The 23,544-nt window shown below is 45.1% G+C and overlaps 1 protein-coding gene across 1 annotated transcript in view; it reads right to left on the reverse strand.

Moving 5' to 3' along the window:
• Nucleotides 1-11,984: 11,984 nt before the first annotated feature.
• LOC144104924 (vascular endothelial growth factor receptor 1-like) overlaps nt 11,985-23,544 on the reverse strand; it is an 81,118-nt gene continuing 69,558 nt past the window's right edge. The window contains exons 16-21 of the mRNA XM_077638154.1: nt 19,736-20,012; nt 17,134-17,256; nt 15,495-15,565; nt 14,712-14,852; nt 14,512-14,617; nt 11,985-13,678 (exon numbers count right to left, since the gene is read on the reverse strand). Of these exons, the coding sequence (XP_077494280.1) occupies nt 13,373-13,678; nt 14,512-14,617; nt 14,712-14,852; nt 15,495-15,565; nt 17,134-17,256; nt 19,736-20,012 (1,024 nt within the window). The 3' untranslated portion in view covers nt 11,985-13,372. The remainder of the gene's footprint in view (nt 13,679-14,511; nt 14,618-14,711; nt 14,853-15,494; nt 15,566-17,133; nt 17,257-19,735; nt 20,013-23,544) is intronic.

The following is a 23,544-nucleotide window of genomic DNA, read 5'->3' on the forward strand; positions in this document are numbered from 1 at the left end:
AACCGTCTAGAGGTCCTGGAGGAAAACTAAAAAATTGAAGAGCTCAGCGACGAAATTTCAACCATTCGAACTCAAAGAGATGAACTTTCCACGCAGGTCCGGTCATTACAATCACGACAGGATGAGCTGGATGACAAATCGCGGCGTAATAACTTAATTTTCTACGGCCTTCCAGACGCCGATAACAACTGGCAGGACACTGAAGAAAAACTGACTTCTATTCTTACCGACTGCCTTTCCGACTCCATTTCCCCCATGCTATTGAACGCGCGCACCGTTTAGGAACCTTCAGTACTGACAAATGTCGTCCGGTCATTGCAAAATTTGTCAGTTTTAAAACGAAAGAATTGATCCTCTCCAAGCGCAACAGCCTAAAGAAAGCAAGGTCACACTTACTGAAGATTATTCAGTCGCAACACGGCTCGAACGTAAAAAGCTTCTCGATTTTGCGAAAATCCAACCTGATTCTTCCAACCATGAGATGCGCTACAACAAGTTACTTACGAACAAGAAATGTTACATGTACGACTCAAACACAAACACCGTAATTATCATTGATACACGCAGCGCACGTGCCAGTTCAGCCTCTGCCTCTAGCTCGGATCGCACACCCTAGGCATGCGAGAGGGGTAGTGGGAGAGGGGTAGTGGTCAGGCACCCACAGCTTCAGTATCGGTTCTTTTTGCTAAGATCAGAAGCGTTCTTAACAAGTGTAACTCTTTATCATCAGCTATCGACACTTGTTCCACTAAAACAATCGCGTTAACAGAAACTTGGCTCACTGCGCATGTTCGCGATATCTTTTTCGACGCTCATCGCTTTTCGTTCTTCCGCTGTGATCGGGGCACGCAGAGAGGCGGCGGAGTGCTTCTCGCTATTTCAAACGATATCCCATCATCATGTATACATGTCCCGACTAACCTATAAATAGTATGGGCTGCGCTCACTAGCACACAAGCAACTAGAATAACAGACAGCGCGTCGAATACACTAGATTTAATCTTGGCAGATCGATTTGACATTGCCTCACCTATCACATACCTGCCGGGCATCAGCGACCACTTGCTAATGCAATTTGACATTAACCTAGCCCCTCCGATTTCTAATAAAAAAAAATGTACGAGACTGCAACAAACCAAATTTTCAGGCGGTAAATAATGAGCTGTCTCTGTTTATCGATATTTTCCTTAATAGCTTTGATAACCATAGTGTTGAAACTAACTGGAGCATGTTCACAGCTCAAGTCTCCCAACACACTGAACAATACATGCTTCAGCGCACTGTTACCACCCACTCAAACGCTCCCTGGTACAATAATCACGTTAAGCGCTTATCTAACAAAAAGAAACGCCTGTATCACATCGCAAAGCTCTCGCCAACTAGTGAGCGCTGGGCTTCGTATACGGCAGCTTCCAATACGTATGTTCAGGCGCTCAAAGACGCTAAAAAGCACTTCCACTCGCATGTTCTGCCCTTTATGTTAACGACCAATGTGAAAAAATTCTGGCGAGTCATTAATCCTTCAACCAATGATAGCATCGCTTTATCCGACCCATCAGGCAACCCCATTCTTTCCGATATTTGTGCCACGATTCCGAACCACGTATTCACTGACAGCTTCACAGCCTTGTATGATGTACTTATGCCACCAACTCACCACTTCAACTATGTATCCATGCCACCTACAGCTGTTGCTACTTCTGGTGTCGATAAGCTTATTGATGCACTCAATGTTCATTCCACTCCAGGTTACAACTGCATTAACCCAATGTTCTTAAAAAGCACTTCAGATTATTCTTACATTATACTAACCATACTTTTCCAGCAATCACTTGACAAATCAACGCTACCTACCATGTGGAAAATCGGAAATGTGGTTCCACTCTACAAATCCGGCAGCAAAGCTTCCCCTAATAATTATCGTCTCATATCCCTTACTAGTACTTGTTGCAAAATGCATGAACATATAATATTCACCAACCTTGTTAACTTCCTCGAATCTAACTTCTTTTTTTTACGTCTGCGCAACACGGTTTTCGAAAATCTTACTCTTGCGAAACACAGTTAATATCGTTTACACATGCATTGCACCATATTCTAGACCTTTCATTACTAGCTGACTGCATATTTCTAGATATTCAAAGGCTTTCGACAAGGTATGTCAGAAACTTTTACTTCACAAATTAAAACAGCTGAATATTGACCATAACTTATTGAAATGGATTGAGTGCTTTCTTATTAATCACTCACAATTTGTTTTTGCTAACGTTTTCAAATCCAGTTTTACCGAGGTGTCTTCCGGGGTTCCACAAGGTTCAGTTCTTGGACCCCTACGGTTTCTAATTTACATTAATGATCTTCCCTCTCTTGTTAACTCCGATATTCACCTATTCGCTGATGATTGCGTCATTTTTAGAGAAATAACCAACGCTAACGACTTTACATTACTTCAGCCTGACCTCAACACAATAGGGAACTGGTGCAAAGATTGGTTGATGCAGATAAATATTAAGAAATGAAAAGTTATGCGTGTATCTAGAAAAACGTCCGCCCCGCCTCACTACTACATTGATAACATCCCATTGGAATCAGTCTCGTCATCAGTCTCGACCTAGGCGTTCACATTTCTTCAAATCTTAATTGATCTCTTAATACCGAGAACATAATTAAAAATGCTAATCGCATGCTAGGCTACTTACGTCGTAACTTTTTTAGTGGTAAAAGAATGCAGCGCGAAAAAAACAAGGACGAACAGAAGTGGACAGGACAGGGCGCTGACTACCAACACATTAATTCAGAAAGATGAGCAGCTTATATAACGCAGTCCAACACCCACGTGACCAAGTAAATAGCAAACGCGTTTTTTTCCTTGTTTTTTTCGCGCTGCATTCTTTTACCATGTTCACTGACCAACAAGCCCAAACAGCCGCTTTAGTTCATCAGATTTTTTAATGTCCCTTCGAATTTGAAACTATTGCTTTATAAAACACTAATACGATCTAAACTTGAGTATGCAACACCTGTATGGGTCCCTGCTCATGCCAACTTAATAATGATCTTGAGATGGTTCAAAATAACTCTGTACGTTTCATCCTTGCTAACTACAACCGCACAGCGAAAATAACTGCTATGAAATCTAATCTCTGCCTCCCTACACTGACATCGCGTAGAAAAGTGTTTCGTCTCGCCCTGTTCCGCAAGCTGTCTCATCATCCTGCTTTACGTGATCACCTCAACCCCCAGCCAATTTATGTATCCCGCCGTATTGATCATAATCTCAAAGTCGGAATTGTCATGCAACACGAAATGCTTCTCGCAGTCTTTCCTGCCGCGAACCTCACGTGACTGGAACCACCTTCCCGCAGAAGTTGCTGGCATTGTAAATTATGAGCAGTTCCACGTAGCAATAGCTTACATTGTATATTTGGAAGCTTTTTACATGTTCTTGTAACTTACTGTATTTTCTTACTGTTTTTGTATATTTACCACTCCCCCTCTGTAATGCCACTGTCTCTCAGGGGTAATGTAAATAAATAAATAAATAAATAAATAAATAAATAAAAGTAGAACTGAAATTATATTGAGTCAGTGCTGATTAGTAACCTTTTGATGTCTTTTTTAAATGAGTTCTTAGGGAGATCAGACATGACACTTAGAGATGGGTTATTGAGAACGACTGGAATCTGGTAATCGAGCTTTTGTTTGCCGTAATTTATCCTTCTTTTAGGGACCACGTTTCTGTGTTGCCGAAGGGAGTAATTAGAAGGAGGGCGGCTTGGTGCAATGGAATACAAACGATTACAATAGATGTACTGTAACAGGCAAAATATGTAAACATGGTTTGCTTTAAGTAAATTATGCTAATGGTAGAGTGGTGATGTTGGTAGGTTTTCCGGCCTATCAGGGTAACAACCCTGCATTGCTTAAGTCCTGTGCTCACATGGCTGAAGCTAGCTTCAACCATCAGATCGAAAGGCTTCAAATGGCTGGCTTCCCGTGTTCTGTCGTTTGCAGCGTAGCAGAGACCCTCCTTCAAAAAATAAAAGGCAAGAAGAGAAAATTCCTTGCTAAGCCGGGATCAAGAATACCACAAGTGGTCCCCTATATACACCGAGTGGCGCACAGTTTGAAGAAGGTTGCTGGCTGGTTCGACATTCCTGTCGTTTTCTCCGCGCCAAAAAAGCTGAGCGGGTTATGCTCGCGGGTCGGCCAGAAGAAGAAAGCCCTGTGTGAAAAGAGGCACGGCAAGCAATTCCTATCTTGTGTTGTCGGAGTGGTTTATGAAATCCTACTGACGTGTGGAAGGGTGTATATAGGCCAGACGGGTCGCTGCATTAACGACAGGGCACGGGAACATGAGAAAACGTTAGAAAGCGGAGGCGGGCCAAATTTGCCTCCCCATTGTAGAGACTGCAAGTGTGAGCGGGTGCTTAACGGAATAAGGATTCTGGGCAGGAGTCACGATCAGGTGGCGCGTGAAATACTTGAGGCCTTTATGATAAAAAAGAAAGGAAGCACATGTGTCAGCGACGCCTCGGTATTCCTCCGTAGAAATGAAGTTTCCTTCCTATACAGTTTTTCGTGACGTCATTTTCTGTGCTACTTTTCAGCCTACTATTTCCAGCGGCCGTCTGCTGTTTGTTTAGGTGGGTTGTTAATTGTTTTATCGGTTTTATCTTTCTTTTCCTGACTGCTTTTGCTTCATATGTTTGACTCTGCTTTTGCTACGATTGTTATTTGTTTTTTTTTACTTTTTATATATTTTTTTGTTTCTGACTGCTTTTGCTTCTCCTGTATGACTCTGCTGTTGCTACGATTGTTTGACACTGCTTTTGCTAAGAGATGGCCCCTTTGTTTCGGTTTTTTTAATTCCATTGATCATAGTTATCTGTTAGTCTAATCTGCAGTATATAGTCTGTTAATCTGATGTAGCGGCTTTTCATACCACGTGCTGGGTTCGAAGTGATAATGGGATGAGTATCATGCTTGAGCGGAACTGTTTAAATATGCCACCTTTCCATAGAATAAACAGTTGGTAGTGTGCGCATGTGGTGTCTCTTTCTTGTCTGTGTCCTGATTTGCGCAGCCGTTCATTTCATCATGCACCAACTCGCCCCTCAGGCCGTTATTCTGTAACCCTCTACAGCCCGCAATGCCTACCTTTGCAAAAGTAATAACACATGAAAATTGCCTATTGTTTTAGTGCCCCAGACCAGTGCACAATAGAAAAATTTTGAAAAAAAATACTGCGTAGCATATGGACACTTTTAGGGAAACGGGCAAGAGATCGCTGATCCGGTAAAGAAAACCAACAGTTTTACTAAGGTCAGTGAGAAATTTTGAAATATGTGTGTTCCACGATAAATGTTCATTAAACCAGACATCAAAAAACTTCTGAGTTGTTGCCTGTTGCAGTTTAGTGTTGGCGTATGTTCGATTAAGTGTGCAATAAACAGGGGCATAAAAAGGTCTGAAAAATATGTACCTGGTTTTTGACAAGTTTAAGCTAAACTTATTGGCCTGCATCCAAGCGTGTAATTTTACCAAATAAGTGTTCACGATAGTTTCTAATTCCGGCAGAGTACGTGATGTGAAAAAAATATTTGTATCGTCAGCGTACGTGACCAAATCTGGAGAATCAGGTATGTTACAGATGTCGTTTATAAACAATAATAACAAAAGTGGACCCAATATAGACCTCTGCGGAACCCCTTGGGTAATGAACAAACGGTTCGAAACAAAATTATGCCATTTAACGTATTTTATTCTGTCATTCAAGTAACTTTTCAGTAGGTTTAGAGCTATTCAGCGTATCCCGTAACTGTCCCGTTTACTCAAAAGAGTTTCATGCTGTACGCAGTCAAAAGATTTCCGAAGGTCTAAGAACAGACCAAGAATGTATGCTCTGGATTCAATGTTGTCAATGACCTTTTCTTTAACGGCGAGCAAAGCTAGCTCAGGTGATTTATTTTTCAAAAACCATACTGAGAGGGGTTAATAACGTTATGAACGCTAAAGAACATTTCTAATCTGCTATTAATGGCTCCTTCAAATACCTTCGATAACACTGATAACACGAAGATGGGACGACAGTTCGTCATTTTATTTCTATTTCGTCCTTAATATATAGGACAAACACGACCAATCTTCAGTTCATCATAGAACACACCACATGTGAACATCAGATTTATAATATGCGCTAGAACCTCACATATTAATGCAGACACATACATCAAAGGTATCGCTTTGATGTCGTCATGGCCTGCTGAGACATTGTTTTTTTATTTTCCCGGTGTAGGCAGCTACTTCTTGTGGGATCATAGGCAGCAACGAAATAGAGCTAAGTAAAGTGGCAATGAGGTTGCATACGGGAGCATTATTGAGAACTTGATCTAATGTAGGCTTGCCAGCTTCAATGAAGAAGTGTTTATGGTGTTTGCTAATTGAGCTCCGCTAGCTTGGGAATTAGATGCAGCGATTTCTGAGTTGTCCCTGCCCTTGTGTTTGTTTAATAGCTCGTTTATCTCACTCCAAACTTTTTTGCGGTCATTATAAATTCTGGAGAACCGTTTTGTATAGTAACATATTTTTGCAGACTTGAGGTCTTTATTTAGTTTATTCCTGAATTTTATTAACTCTCTAAAAGGGGCTGCATCGCGAGTACGTACAAATCATGATACATTTTATTTTTAATACGTATCCTATTATATAACACCTTATCAACCCACGGCTTTCTAGATTTTCGGAAGTTGTGTTTACCTCGATTGCACGAAACGCGGCATTGTAGCATTCCATGAACTTGGCAAGAAAAGCAGTATACGCCGCGTTGACTTCAGATATGCTGTATACATTCTTCCAACACTTATTCTGAATAAGAGTCATACATTTGGCACGATTTTCATTGGAAATGACCCTAGATACCCTCGAGGCATTTTTAGATACTGACATAAAGCGTTTTACAGGAATAAAACAAATAATCGAGATGTGGTCACTGATTTCAGAAGATAACAGGCCAGACTCCGTTTCTGGAGACACTATTTGTAACACAAGCGTCCAGCAGGAATGCAGTAGCAACGCTAATTCTAGTAGGTCTGTTTATAGTATTTAACAACCATAAGATGCTATAAGGCTATTAAATTCACGCGTACCGTGATCACTGTGTTAATGTCACCCATTATTACAAAAGGCAACCAGGAATAGGCGGGGTTCAAGAGTAAGCTTTCACGAAACTTGAAAAAAAGTAGTTTGTTCCCCGCGGGAGGTCTGTATACAAAAGCTACAATGACACTGGTCCATGATACGGCTAAACACTCAAGATTGGAATTTGTTACAGAAATTTCGTCTAACACACACTGTGGATAACAACTGTTTACATACACAGCAAGGCCACCACCTCTCATATTCGAACGAAGGATGCCGTGATACTGGTAATTTTTGAATGGAAGATGATCATCATGTGATGTAAGCCACGTTTCGATAAACAAAAGCACATCAAACGGTCGGTTTATTGACCCAAGAAACATGTATAAACAGTCGGGTTTGTTCTTCATACTGTGGACATCAATATGCATAGCAGAGAAAATTTCTGTGAGAGGAGTAAACTTATTGTTGAAGCAAGAAACATCACATATAATGCATTGGGGCGGGCGATCCATGTCAATGACTGGTTAGTCAATAGCTTACAAAGTGGTGGATGCCTCCTCGGTCATTTTACTCAGGTCAGATCGTGCACAAATTTTTATTGTGTCAGATGTTTCATGCCTGCGTGCAAAAATTTTGCCTCCGTTCGTCCAAACAAATTTCCAGCCTACTTCACTCTTACGGGCAATGGTTGCTCCCAGCAGTTGTTTGTTGCCATAAGTCAAGTGTTCGTTGACATAGATGCGCCCGCTGTCAGTGAGACCAAGGTCCTTGTTACATAGCTCGTGCTTTCTAGCCTTAGAAAGAAATGCTTGACGCTTATCTCGGCGGACAAAGCGGACCAAAGTGTTGGTTCCGCCTTTACTACTTGTGGGATTTCTGTGACACATGTCTAAGTCGGAGATAGTAACTTGTTCATTGACGGCCTCGCCAAGTTTCTCAATTACTTCTCTGGGTTCAATATCTGACTTCACACCTTTGATTTCTAGGCTGTTTAGGCGACCGTATTCTTCAAGTTCTTCGACTCTTTGAGCCAAGCGTTTGTTTTCAGCCCGAAGATGTTGATTGCACCTTACAAGATCAGCAATCTCCTTTCTTAGCACCTTGGTATCAGAGCTGATAACCTTCGTCTCGTCACAAGTGTCGCTGCAGAACTTCAGGCTATCCTTGACAGAAGGCAGCTCGGCCCTCATCTCACGTTTGAAATCTTCTAACGCCATCATGATTTCTTTTTTCTTTCGACATGGCACAAGAACGGCAGAAAAGCAAATATGCAAAAGTTCAAGTTTGGCAGCAGTGCACAACGAACTATGCACTGAATAAAAGGCGGTGCATATTGCTGACCTGCAAAGAGCATAGGGAATTAGCGACGTGGTTTCCGTTTGCGCACCGCTGCCAAACTTTTGCAGACCCAGGAGTGTCGCCCTTTTTAAAGCTCGCAGAAAACAGCGGTCAGGCGCCGATTGGACGCCGATTGCGGCCCAGGTACCGCAGGAAAACCGCTGTGTCCAAGCGGGAGTGATTGCGCAACGTAGTCCGATGAAGCTCAGGCACGGGTAGCTCAGGCACGAAATGTAGACGTTCGATGCTGCAAAGAGCAGAGGGAATTAGCGACGTCCTTTCCGTATGCGCACCGCTGCCAAAATGTTGCAGATCCAGGAGTGTCGCCCTTTTTAAAGCTCGCAGAAGACAGCGGTCAGGCGCCGATTGGACGCCGATTGCGGCCCAGGTACCGCAGGAAAAGCGCTGTGTCCAAGCGGGAGTGATTGCGCAACGTAGCCCGATGGAGCTCAGACACGGGTAGCTCAGGCACGAAATGTAGACGTTCGATGCTGCAAAGAGCAGAGAGAATTAGCGACGTCCTTTCCGTATGCGCACCGCTGCCAAAATGTTGCAGATCCAGGAGTGTCGCCCTTTTTAAAGCTCGCAGAAGACAGCGGTCAGGCGCCGATTGGACGCCGATTGCGGCCCAGGTACCGCAGGAAAAGCGCTGTGTCCAAGCGGGAGTGATTGCGCAACGTAGCCCGATGAAGCTCCGACACGGGTAGCTCAGGCACGAAATGTACACGTTCGATGCTGCAAAGAGCAGAGGGAATTAGCGACGTGCTTTCCGTTAGCTCACCGCTGTCAAACACACTGCATAGACCGTAGTCCAGACTTAGCCCTTTTCTGCCAGATATGTAGGCGGAGAAGATGTGGCAGATATGTGCCCATGCGCAGCCCATGTATTTTCTACGCGGTACCGTAGTAGGCTGTAGGCGGAGATATTGGATGTTTGCCCACACGCAGCTAGCCTCCTTGGATCCTTGAGGGTGCTGCAGGGGCTGCAGCCGCTATTGGGGTTGCTCGCACTCCACCATCGCGTAACCCCATATTTTATGCACACGAACTGCATGCAGCCCATGCTTAGCCCTTTATACCAGGTTTAGGACACAGTCGGGGAATATGCGCGGGAATGACAAAAGCTCCCCCGCCTAGCGCATGCGGGACTAACGTAGGTGTTGCTCAGACCACTCAAACTGCATGCCTACAATGCTTCTCCACTGTGAAGCCCAAAGTTCAGCCCCTGTGTTTTCAGCACAGGACCCATGTAGGCTGAAGGCGGGAATGCTATCTCTTTGTCAGCACAAAATCACCGTGGCTCTCTCAAGGTGCTGTACGGGCAGCCACAAGAGAGGCTGCCCATACTTCACCATGATAGAGCCCGCACTTTTGCCCGCATATATCTGTGATGGTACCCAGGTGGGCTGCCCGCTCTTTTTAAGCCCATGCATAGCTGACGAGGAGCCCACTCAAGCTTAAAGTGGGCAGCCCAAACGTTTTTTTCTGGCACTTTGCCACGAGGGACCCATGTAGGGACCCATGTTATTGCGGACAGCCGCCAGCCCTCATTACCCATGTCGGACCCACATGGGCCAGCCACCTTGTCCTACTGGAGTCCTGTCGGATTAACTGCGTGTAAAGATGCACTAGGAATCGGTTTCTGACCGCAAGTGCTATCGCAGCAGTCCTGTCAATGTACATCGCGATCTGGAAGCTAACCGTTGTCGGGTGTCAGGGCAATTCGCTGAGTTTCTCCGCGTGCTTCTTCGCGCCCTCTATATTCTTCCCGGACGTCTTCCTAGGCATTACTCATGGTAGATACCACACGCTTTAGATTATTTTTTTTTTGTTTTTGGTATGACAGTGAACACCTAAGCTAGAAGTGCCAGCGATGTGGAGGGTTAATTAAAAAATTTCCGTGCGTAGGTCAAGTGGCAGTCACAAAATCTGAGCAGGGGCGAAAGAGTTATGATGAAATGAGAGCTGATGGTAAAGTGACGGAGATGCATATGCTCATGACACGGCAACCACGCGAAAAACACAGCGGCGCTGCTCTACGTATAACGGCCTTCAGGGGTGCCTGTGTGGGGACGGTAGAGCGAAAAAGTGTCGTCTGTTGCGTCACTCGACTATCAAGTAATAAGTAGGATGAGAGGCTAGACTATCCGTCTCATAGCCGTTAGCCAAGGACCTCATTGTTCTAGAGTAGCTCACTTCCAGAACCGCTTCAAATAAACTACTCTACCGGTGAATGCGTAAGCACGCTGATGTCACAGGCGGCGGGGGGGAGGGGGGGTGATTGCACTCGGTAGAGTGCCGACCCCTCAGCATTGCTGTCGCTAGTCCCGTTGGTGACACCTTTCAAGGGCTACATTGTGAAAGATGTGTATGAAAGGAGAGAGGACACAGGACGACAGCTCGCTCGCAGCTGATGTTTGTTCAATGACGCTTGCCTTGTATTGGTCTTGTTCTCTGTGAACAAACTTGATATGTGAGACAGAGCTCGCCTTGTGTTTCCTGTCCTTGAGTCGACATGTTTGTCCGCCGAAGCGAGAGCAGCAGGGATTGGAGTGTGCAGTGTTGCGTAAATGAATACATGCACGGAATGCCTCAAAAGCTCAATCTAAGTTTAGAGCGTCAGTGGATGCGCAAACGAAGACGGGCCAAGGCAATGCTTGTGCGCCTTACTGCAGGCACCTAAGAAGGGTGACCGACTGAGCTGGAACCACCGATAGATTGTAACCGACAGAATAGAGCTCCATTGGCCTGATTTTTGTTAGGTAATTTATGGGCTTAAAATGGGCAAAGGGAGCAGAGTACTTCATTATGTGCAAAGCGATAGTGTTAACGTCACTGTGCATGCAGGCCGATGGAGCTGTTTGGTGGTTCGTAAGGAGCGGGCAACTGCGGCCACAAGACTTTGCATATGGTGAAGTAGCGACAGCGGGCACTATCCTTGATGAAAATACAAATGTAGCTGGCATTTCTTTAATAGAGAGTGCATTTAAGAGCTGCACCCCGACTTTTTCAGCCTTAAATCTTCGGGCGAAAATCTCGGGCATCCCAACAAGTGCCCGATCTGTGCACCCTCATAATAAAAGAAAATATTCACCTGGGCAGTTGTAACCGATAACTCATTGAAGGCAAATATTAATAAGATGTAAAAAATTTAGCTTGTAAGTGCCTAATTATACCTGGATAAATTCAGCGTGCTTTTAAGACAAAGGAATCAAAGTGAAAATGCTTTTTTCGAGCCGCAATTCGTAATGACATTTTAACAGCTCCAGCGGCACTCTATACCGGATGCTATTCCACATATATCTTCCCCGCTTCGGGCTTTTCCAACTATTTCCCGCAATTAGAGTCCACCCCGTCAGCAGAGTAAAAAAAGAATTATGCAGAAAATAAAAAGCGTTCAATATCCTGAGATCATGACTCTAACAGCAGGAGTTTCAAACATTCAGGGCTTCGTCACTGCGTCACTCTTTCTACGACGGATGCTGTAGAAGAAAAAAAAACAGTTACAGGTAGCGCCGTTTTAATAATAAATTATATACCTCTCAGCTTGCTGTGCGTACAGCTTCAGCATCAAGAAGTCAATCTTGGCAACGTAAGATCACTGCTTTTTAGAGCGCTGTACTTAATGATTAGCTCAAACCGCAAGGAAAAAAGTACAGACTTGAGCAGATGGAACAACAAATCACATCGCGCTTTCAAGTGTACGAAACCATGACAACAAAAGAGGAAAGCTTGACGCGGTGTCTCATCGATACGTATAACAACAAGAAGATAAGTCACGAAAACTGTTCCTGTTGTACTCTTCGCTCAACGTCAATGTGCCCAACAAACTTGTACAGTCCAATCGACATGCTATGGTTTGCCATGCTTAATTAACGCAAGTGAAAACGTGGTCACATAATGCAGAGACAGCAATAAAAACTGAGCATGACAGCTGAGGTGAGGAATGTAAATGGCGTTTGATGTGTGTGTTTGGATTACTTGATCAATTCGGTCCACGCTTCTATGTTTATAAGAAAGTACAGCGTATAGATGAGAGACATAAAAGCGAATTTGAACTCAGCTTCAATTGGGGCACGTGGTGAAAATAACAGTGTTAACGTATTTGTGCCTATTACTACAAGATACCTTCGTCAGTAATATTTCAGAAACCGTCAACTGATTTGTATAGGGACGATGTGGTTACATACTTATGCCAGCACCGTTCTAAGACGTGCATTCTTCAAGCCGCTTGCCGCAGAGAATCTGCTACCCGTGCTGCCGACACGATCGCACATTGCCTCAAATGAGCCCGCCATGAAGACCACAGGGCTCTGTATATTTGGCCCGAAGATTCGTGCACACCGACAATAAGAACGAGTAGACGGCGGCATTATCCCACCACATCCACGAAGACACAGGTAAGGGGGACGAAAACACCGCAACAGCAACGAGAAACAAATCTATAACAACACTATGCACACACGTTCGACAAGAGTCCATGCTCTCCACGTCGCGAATAAGCGTCGCGTGGTCGAATCCTTTAAAATGAAACTAAGAGTCACACGAAGCAGCATGTTTGTTGAATATTCAGCTCTCCCTCACTGAAACAATACAGCTCAAGCGCAAGAGAGGTTCAGCTTTTTGAGCCCAATACCCGTCTTTGACTAACTTGATGATACCTTCTGTATCCAGGCGTGGTCCACCACCACTCAAAATCCTGTACCGCCACTACCAGGGCACTTACGACCAGGTTGTAGGTTGGCGGTGGCGTGGCGCACACTTCGCTCACGTCGTGCGACGACCTGGCGTCTTCCGTGGCTCCACCTGGTTGCGGCAGCAGAAGCGGTGGTGCACCCCGGCGCTTGCCGGCCGGAAGGCGCATTTACAACATCGGCCCATTGACGTTCATTTAGCTCAGTGTTGTAGCCGTGTCATCCTCATTGTTGTCGCCGCCGTGGTCTAGTATGAGCATCAGTTCGATTCCGTCCCTCGCGTTAGCTCTGTTGTTAGGGGCGGTGGTGGTGACCATCTTGGCGTAGAGCGGCTCCGAGCCCGTCTGAATGCTGGCTCGGCTCGTGTAGATGAAGTTTTCGTCGTCAGACTTCATGTCCAGGTGCTCCGGGTTTGGACTATTGTTCCCCATGGCGAGGTAGTCATCGTTGTTCTTCGTGAGATGGTTCACATTGGCGTAAGGGTCGTTCAAGGCCATGTAGTACTGCAGAGAAAAGATTTCGCTTAAACTCCATAGTCGGCGTACAAATACGTGCGATGCTTGAAAGCGCCGTACAGATTTTTTTAATTTATTTCATTGTGACTGCAATTCTGCTAAATGGTACCACACCGCATAGTTGCATATGTCGGAATCTTGTATGACCACCCGCATGCCTCAGTTTTGGTCAATTAAGCTGGCTATGCTGAAGATAGTTACTATACGTTAGCCATTTTTCAGATTGGCGCGGAATGAAAGTTAGAAAACTGGAGGGGACACTTAAGCGCCTACGCCTGAAGGGTATCATGCTTTAGCTTTAATGGATAAATGTGCATATATGCGAAATTGGCGATTCTCTACTTTACATTCATAGATCTCTAGGAGTCCTCTTACCACCCCGAGTGCAGTGGCGCAGCGGTTAAGCGTTGCGCCACTGCTCCGGCAGGTTCAAACGCAGCTGCTGGTGGGGGCTTGCGACACCCAGGTTGCTGTTCCCGAGCAACCTCTGCTGACCAATAATAATGTAAGTGCCATCAGGCAAGGTTGGCAGTTTGGTCGCAATCCGGTGGGCAAGGTATGATGGCAAACCTGCCACGTAGGTAGACGGTCCTCGTAGACTGCTTCTCTGGGGATATGTCACTCGCGCCGACGACGACGTCGGGTTTTCTGCCGAATCAGACACTTAACACTGTCGCGTTAAAGTAGAATGAAAGACTATTGGGAGTTTTTAGATTTAGTGAACAACTGTCTTCGCTCAGCTAGTCGACGAGAAACGTTTTATTTACGTGCGATATGCGTAACAGTGAATGAGAACAGGGAGTCACTAGAAGCTAACTTACATCTCGCACTCCCGCCTGCAGAAGGTCACCGAGGCGGGTGACCAAAGTTGAAAACTCCGGCCGTTCCTTTGGCTCTGCCTGCCAGCAGCTCTGCATGATCCGGTACCTGCGTGCAAAAGAAGATGACGTGCTAAGGCACAACCTGTGGGCAAGAAAGTCTTTGCAGCGTTTAGTGCGCCTGACAGTATGTTGGTACTTACACGTCGCCAGGTGCGTAGTCAGGCTTTTCCATCCGGTAGCCGTTCTTAAGCCTCTTATAGAAGGACTCGTCGATGACAACTCCGGGATAAGGATTTCCCCCCAAGGAGAACATCTCCCACAGCAGGACTCCATATGACCACCTGTGAATATGATAAGTCATTCTGATGTCCCTTGTTTCGTGGCAATCGCAGGAAAGCCTGACAATTTAGGACGATTTCGAGACCGTGCTCAACAATATTTTCAGTATTTGGCCTTTCCTTATTTTGCACGCGCCTTGATGTGTCCTCCGATATGTTCAGTTCAAGCGGCCAGACATAATAATGCACAAGGTGAATCTGGATCCACAGTACATGAGCATGCACATTGCCTCAACACTGCGCTTTGTGGTTGAAATTCATTGTATTTCAGCGTGACGGTAAAAGATGATCTACTATTACAGCACTGGACTCGCTCTGGCAAACTTTTTTGTAGCAGGCCAACTGTCATCACATCAAGAACACATGTGGTATATACCAGCAAGAGACGCATAGCAGCATGTGCAGGCTCATCACCACCATCATTAGTACAGCTAAGTTCACTGCAGGCCAAAGGCCTCTTCCATTTACCTCCAACTCACCCGGCCTTGCTCAAGTACTCAAAACATGAAAAATCATCATTAAATAATCAACGCAGCTTGCTTGACTGCTCGAAGCAAGAAGTGTATGTCTTAGGCTGACGTACACATTCTGCATAATGCATGCCTTTTACTATGTTTTCGGATTATGAAGCAATTAGAAACGTACACGTCGCTTTTTGTCGTGAAGACTCTGTCCATAATTGACTCAATAGCGGTCCATTTCACAGGTAGGAGGCCCTGGAAAGAAACAAGGTACCGCTCTTACATTCCTGTAATGAAATGAACATTTAGAAGGAACTTTCACAACAGCGTCTCGCGTCGTCTTAGGTGCATTTTATCAGCACGAAATCGAATGTTAATTTCGTTAAAGCTATGAAGTCTGAAATGCACACAGGCCTCAGTAATACCCTTCACAGGCAACCATACCTTACCATGAAAAAAAAAAACTGCAAGCAATTTCTTTCATCATTACTTTATTCCAAAACATTTAGCTTGCCAATTTTGTTGCCACTGGCTTTCATACTGCCAATCCTCCGTCGTGCGTCCGACCACAGGGTCGCATGCTATCCTGTGGTGCCGTTTACATGAAGTTTCAAGATGACTGCAGTTTGTCAGATACGTGCAACAAAAAATAAAATGAGATGAAACGACGACAGTGTAAGCTGATAGCGACGTAGCAGCAACAACCTGGGTCGAAAAGAGTGCACAAGATATTGCTAACGCTCTTCTGGTCAGCAAGAACTGTGACGAAATTATAGACTACATTATAGTAGCGATAAACGTAACCGAATGGGATAGTTTACTAAGATGGTCATGTGTTAAAATTGCGCATAATGTGGCCGTAGAAAACCACTGTTGCCAAAAACAGCCTATGTCATCTGCACAGGAGTCAACAAACAACGTACGCTGAATCGTATTTTTCTTCACATATATATGCAAATATGTTCTTCGAAGCACATAACTCTTCTGTCAACGCCGTGAAAGAGAGAAACTTTCTAAAATGTGCCGTTTGTGAATTTATTTCGGTGCGATAGTAAAATTTTCGTGTCCACAGGACTGCCCTGCACAACGAACGCACTACATTGCCGCGCAATTTCAGCAACCACACAGCGACAGATACTAGCCGTGAGCAGAATACCGAAGTAAGGTACAGTTGAATCTCGTTATAAGGAAGTTGAAGGGGCCCGATATTTACTTCGTTATAGCCGTAGGTTCGTTATAGCCCGTGTTGACCGAGCTTCCAAGGGGAATCGTCATTCCTTTGTTATATTCATTATTTCGTTATACATCATTCAATAATAACAGAGTTTGAGTCAACTTTGATTCGTACAAAGGCCTGTACTCTGTAAGTAATGTTATGCGGCCCGATAAGACAAGATACTATAGTCAGATACAACTCAAGAACCCTCAAAGAAAGCCGCCCCACCAATTTTGCCGAAATACTGTCATATCGTGGTGGCCAACCGCTTTGCGCCTGACAGCTACCAGCGATGCCACACCAGCGGGTGTAAGGCGGTTTACCGCAGTGTCGAGTCATTTCGCTGGAAAGCATCGTATGAGAGGCATTAGCCGTTTAGTTCTGCAACTGTATCTGATTATAACACAACCTGGGCATAGCTGCTCTGAAGCTGAACAAATTTTCGTGAAACAAAAAATTGTTCGTTGAAATACTTATTTTAAATAGCGTCAAGTCGCCAGTAATCCAGCTACACTGTCTGAACTCTCATACTGCGATTTCATCAACTCTACTTTGATTGACGGCCAACAGAACGGTTGCGAGGAATGGCTGAAAATAACTAACTTACGTCTCCCTTCTTCATGTATTTGGAGTACTTGTAACAGTCCTTGGCGAGCCCAAAATCGCAGATTTTCACGACGTTTTCTTCACTCACCAAGACGTTTCTCGCCGCCAAGTCTCTGTGAATTAACTTCAAGAAACACAAAAAGAAGCTAGTCTTTTTTGTGTGTCAGAATCAAGACAATACAAACAACAAACAATTTGGTTACGCGAAGAAAAACTACGACCATGAAGGCGTGCTCAGCATTAATTTTGTTTACTTTTGCAGCTCTCGCTGCCGTTTATACTCTGCTAATAATGCAGAGCTCATCTCAGACTTGTTCACGTTCATGAGTCTTAGGCATGTTATAAATTTTCACACGAATATATTTACTGTGATGCTTTGGTTTTTTATTTAAATATGCCAAGCATATGCCTTTCAATCTTTAACTCTGCGTTGGAAGGCTTTTTGATCCTATTGGTCTGCCGGCCCCTTCTTGTTTCTGCATAAATAAACTCACCAACGAAGTCATCACAAAACATCAAAAGTAGGAAGCTGTTTAGAGAGGAGCTAGACTCAGCTGCAGTAGTTTCACTGTGCGCTTGTTCGATGTTTAAATACGCCGCAGTATTTTCTGCATTCATCTCCCCACGAAGCTGAAAAAAAGCCTCCAGTACGCCAAACTAACGGAAGACATGAGAAACGCAACGCATGTAATACAACACTGACACAATGCTGTTAAAAAATGACCAGTCACGGGCGTGCAGAGTAAGCCGCTACTGTGACGAACGTATCAGCAGATGCATACAGCCGTTTGTCATCGAACGTTCATGCTTTCACTTTTAGAAATGTCTCTGCGCGTAGATCCTTATTAGCACTTGATGCGGCTATGAGCTGAACCCATTGTCTAGCAAAAGTTCATAAACAAACACCGCTCCCCACGGCGTCCGTTTGGCTGAAATAATCCGCAGTGAAGCATGCAGGTCACGTTTTGTCGAATTTCCTGCCGTTGTAGCCGCTAGTACGTGGAAAGGACGCACAAAAACAATCGTTTCGGTGAAATGCCTGTCAGATGCCTTATGAACGCGTACAGACGCCCAAAATCGTTTGGTGGAGCAGAACTGTGCCCTCCTACGACGCCTCTTTAGAGCTCCATGGATGCCGATCCACACAGCTTTTCGCACAGGAGTTCATTATATGACATACCGGAGCAAGACTGTTAGGCCACGCGACACTCGAGGAGGCGACAACAAAGGAGCCAGCTGCTAATAGGCCGTTCATTCGTACGACAAGCCTTACGTAATCGGCGTATGGTGTCGCGACAAAAGCTTAAAGCAAGGTAAATTATGGGCACCGGGAATAAAGCTTTAACTGTGAAGCGTTCAGTTTCAGTTTGTTCACTTTGGATAAGGATTATACAAAAGAGGCTGATAAAAGCTTCTGAGCACTTGGCAAGCTGCTAGTTCCGGCCCATGCAATAAGTGCACAAAATAGCGTACCCAGTCGTCAACATAAAAGAAATGTGTACATTTATGCATGCATAGAAGGTTATTGCACAAAACTAACAATCAACTAAATTAAGCATATGCAACCAATGAAACAAAGGAAGAGACCAACACAGGACGTTCGTTACAAGCATTGAAGAATGCATAAATACAGAATAAAGATTATTAGAAGTTATTGGGTCATTCTATACAACCAAGTAATACAATTTTTAAAAGCACATTACATTTCAGCAAGAGAATGAAATTTATTTTTATAAGTAATGTCCTTTACTAAACGAGAGAAATTTGGGCTTCTTTTAACCTTTACTGGAACAGCGTTCCAGATTTTTGTGCAGGTATATGTTATTAATCGCTAGTTGTATATACTGTAAACGGCAGGTATGTTAAAAGTATAATAATCCTCACTTTGTCTGAGGCCTTTTTAGGGGTGTAAAGATGGTGGCGGGAAGCGGGTCATTACTTCACAGAATTTTATGCACAGCACATCCCCGTTGTCGCGATTGAGCATCATTGATCTGTGCGCTTGGTGCCTTCTGCAAATAATGGACTACGAGTGCCAGTCGCATGATCGTATGGGTGGCTTTTGATAGATGTCGCTTCGCAATCAGAAACCATCGGGTTCATTGACATTTCAGGTGAGCCCATGTCAGCATATTGAAAGGAAGACGACATAGAGCTGCTGCCTCTTGCATTCATCTTTAATGCAAGCGAGAAGTAGAAAGATGCATGAAGTTTTTATAGGAGGCGGACTGCGCGCACACGTATACGATCCTGGAGGCAAGGTCGGCGGCGCTAATGCGGGAAACACATACTGTACCGCATGTGCATCGACAAGTGACACACACGCCGTCTCAGTAAATCACAAATTGTAAGTGCGACCAATCTGTGTGCGATAAATTTCAATGTCGGCCTAATGGGTGCGCAGATTTATAGAATTCACAGAATTTGAATTTTTTAGTCATTTTTCCCTGCATTTCTTTCTCTCAAATAACGCCTTCAATTCACGAGGCCCTAGACGCCTTTCACTGGCTCTCGTGATTAGCACGAAATCACGCTTCGGCCAATCATGAAACGCTCGCGCCCAAGGGAAGGTTTTATAAGAACCGAACTGGTCGCGCGGGTACCTTCCTGGAAGCGAGGTACTCCATTCCGCGGGCGCACTGGAAGGCGAAGCAGAGCAGGTCGCAGGTGGTGAGCGCCGCGTCTCTCAGGTCTCTGTGGTCCCGCAGAGGGGAGCCACTCATGAGCGGGGCGGGACTGCTGCTCTCCGACAGGAAGCCGTCCGCGATGCTTCCGCTTTCCGACACCGGGAAGCTGAGCCCGTTCCCTCGGCTCGAAGGGGTCGCGCTCATCGCCAGGTCCGCGTACTTGAGCGTCGGCGTATGCTGCTGCCGCTCTGGGCTGGGAGTGGTCATGAGGAGCCGGTTACTCAAACAGTATATACATGGAATATGCAGTCAGAATCAGTATGAATGTGGTCGCTTCAGACTTACGACTTCGAATAAATGATGAATGCGAATTGGTGAGGGAACAAACGCGGGTTGATGACATCCTAGTTGAAATCAAAAGGAAGAAACGGGCTTCGCCAGCGCATGTAATGCGACGGCAAGATACCCGCTGGTCCTTAAGGGTAACGGAGTGTATTCCAAGAGAAGGCAAGCGCTGAAGGGGGAGGCAGAAAGTTATGTGAGTGAATGAGATTAAAAAGTTTGCGGGCCTACGATGGGTGCAGCTGGCAAAAGACAGGGTTAATTGGAGAGGCATTAGCCTTGCAGTGGGAGTATCCAGGATGATGATGAATAAATGCTGTTTCACAGTTATTATTAGAAACTTGGAGGGAAAATATACAGCTGGCCCGTTGCTCCCTCCAATTTTCACCCTGACTTATGTCCGAAAGCGAGCGAGTGATGGACGTGCTCGTTCGTACCGCACGGAAGTCATCTCCGTCATTTTAACACTGACTGTACATAGGCATATTATGCACTAACCGTACTGTCAATGGACAACACGGAGCAGCCCATATTACAATTATGCTCAAGGGAGTTGTTATCTAGTAGCGTCCGCAAGAAAGCGCCGTTCAGCTACAAACGAAAGTTGTGCATCATTTTCAATATCATTATTGAGAATAAATTGGATTCTAACGGGCAGTTACTCCTTGAGTGAGGCTACTCCACACTAAAGACTTTTCCTGTCCACGTTGGTCGGCTTATACATTAGGCCGGGTCTCCAGAGCCCACCATAGATATAGCGCCCGGAAGACCACGACAACAATACAAAGCCGGAAGCATGACTTGTGTTAGGTTTTTAACAGAAAAATATCACAAATTTGAATCACGAAAATCCCCCACAAAACAATTCAGACTGGAGGCTTACTGCCATGCAAATGGGCCAGAAGTTCTCCGTGCGTTTCTTTGAGAAAAAATTAAATTCAAAGAGCCTAAATCGGCGACAAAACAATTCATTCTGAAGTGGCTTACTGCTAAGCAAATAGCCCAAAAGTTCTCCGAACGTTTGCTTCAAGAAGAAATTAAATTCAAACAGCTTATAACAACTCTTTCGTTACCGCGAGAAAATGGCCGTTTTCATAGGTCTCGGAAGAAATATTTTCGCCAGTACAAATAATACTCCAGCACACGTTTGCAGCATGGTAAATTGTCTCATAATGGAATGCTCTTTCCAAAACATAAGTTACAAAGCAAACAATTTATTAGGGAACACACAAAAATTTGGAAAGTGACATTTTTGTGGAGAGTTGATAAAAACAAGAAAGAAAGTGCACAATATCTACATATGTTTTTTAACAAAGAAAATTTAGAATATGCATTTTGAAGATCAATGACTCAGGAAGACTGCCTAAAAAAATAAATTCTCTGTACAACGCAGTTCTTCTGCTACATAAAAAAAAAACGAGACCAGGACAAGGTTCATCGCTCGTGCGGTGAAGCAGTTCCTGGTTTTCCTGAGGCACAGATGCGCTCCGCAGTTTTCACAGAAAACCTTCGTCTTTTGCTCAATTTTTCGTTCCTACAGGGGGTAGCACATCCTACAGTTTCGCCTTTTCGGCATCTTTTGCGGATGGTGCGACACTTCTTTTAGGACAGGATCTAGCTGGGCAACCTCTTGAACCCCAAGCTCGAGCAGCTGTTGGGTGAGCTCCATCCGAAAAGAAAGTTGGTCGAAGTGGGCGTTCCTTTGAAATTCCGGTGTCGAGAGGTGTTGCTGGCGGTGCTCTTGAAAAATAATGAAGCTATTCACAACAGCGATGTCAATACAATAAAAGAATAGTGTTTTCCACCACCTCACGCACTTCATCAAAACGTTATAAGATGCAATCAGCTGATCCGACTTATCAACACCAAGCATCCCAAAATTATAGTCAATCAGTAGCGGCTTCTCGATTGGGGTGGTAGTCCACACACCCCCTCTTTTTTTTTTTCTTGTGGCTGTTACATGTCTGTTGGCAGTGTGCCCTGTAGACATCACGTGGACAACCTTCCTGTCCTTCCATTGCAAATAGAGGATGTTGTTCCGTCGCAGCCACCGAACATCACCTCTCTTTGCCTTCTCCCACGACACCTCCTTCAGTTCAGATGGGAAGCACCGACGATCTTTACACGTGTCGTGCCACAAGCAAAGGTTTTGTAGCAGGTGAGCAAAGAGAGACGCAGATGTGTAAAACTTATCCATGTAGATAACGTATCCTTGATTGAGGTAGTTATTACACAGTTGCGTCACCACATCAAATGCTAGTCCACTTGCACTAGCTGTTTCCCGTTTGCCTGCGTACACATAAAATTGAACGGAATAGCCAGTCTGCGAATCGCAAGCACCCACAATTTGTATCCCCACTTTACAATTTTGTCCCGCGCAGGCTGAAAAAGTTCTCCTGAGGTTGTATTCACGTGTTGCAGAAGCCACAATATGCGGTGCAGTTTGCCGTGCGAAGCTACAGAAATCTCCTCCGGATCAGTGACACTTAGAAAGCGCAGAAGTGCAGAAAACCGTCTCCTTGGCATAACGTTCCGCGGAAGAAGCCCTAAAAAAATCCCACCGGTATTCCTGTAAACGTGGATGCGTGGCACGTTCACAATGCCCATATAAATGAGCAGTCCAATGAACTTCACTAGTTCGTCGGGAGTCACTTCTTTCCATGACCCATCTCTTTCAGCATAGCTTCGAAGCTCCAAAATATGCATCCAAGCATATTTGTTCGTATTTTTGCAGATAGTATGTATCACTTCTGCGGTGAAGAATAACAGGAAAAAATCGCGCGCTGATGTGAAACGTCTTGCGCTGCTCCGAAGTGCTGGGCCGAGTGTGCTCCGGGCGGCCTTGTTGACGTGAACTGAAGTTTCTTCACAGCCGGTGGCAGCACATCCTGGCCTAGCGACATACGGACCCTGCAGATAACAAGAATAGCTTGTGCACAAAGATCGGCAGATAAGCGCACACGACGCCGGTGACTGCTCAAGACCGTAAAATAACTCAGTGTTGAGCAGCTGCGGATGTCCCGGGCTGACTTGAAACATCGTCGCTTTCAGAGCTTGAAGCAGAGGTACTGTCATCTTCGGACTCGAAGCTCGAATCCTCGTCACTAAAATCAGGTGCGGGTGTAGGACACTTTCGAGCAGAACGCTTCCCGTGCGGCACAGTCGCGCGGGACGACGACGGCATGGCAGCGACCGGAGCGAGTGGCGTCGTAACGATATAGTAACGCCGGATGCAGCCCTCTAGCGAAACCGAAACCAAAACTGCTGCAAACTGGCTGTAAAGGCCAGGTGTACATGCTGGACATGCAAAGGACCTTCAGGAATGCGTTTTTATGGAGGAAAAACGCCAAGGCGCCCGTGTGCTGTGCGATGTCAGTGCACGTTAAAGATCCCCAGGTGGTCGAAATTATTCCGGAGCCCTCCACTACGGCACCTCTTCTTCC

This window comes from Amblyomma americanum, chromosome 9 (genome assembly GCF_052857255.1).
Source record: "Amblyomma americanum isolate KBUSLIRL-KWMA chromosome 9, ASM5285725v1, whole genome shotgun sequence".
NCBI lineage: Eukaryota > Metazoa > Arthropoda > Arachnida > Ixodida > Ixodidae > Amblyomma > Amblyomma americanum.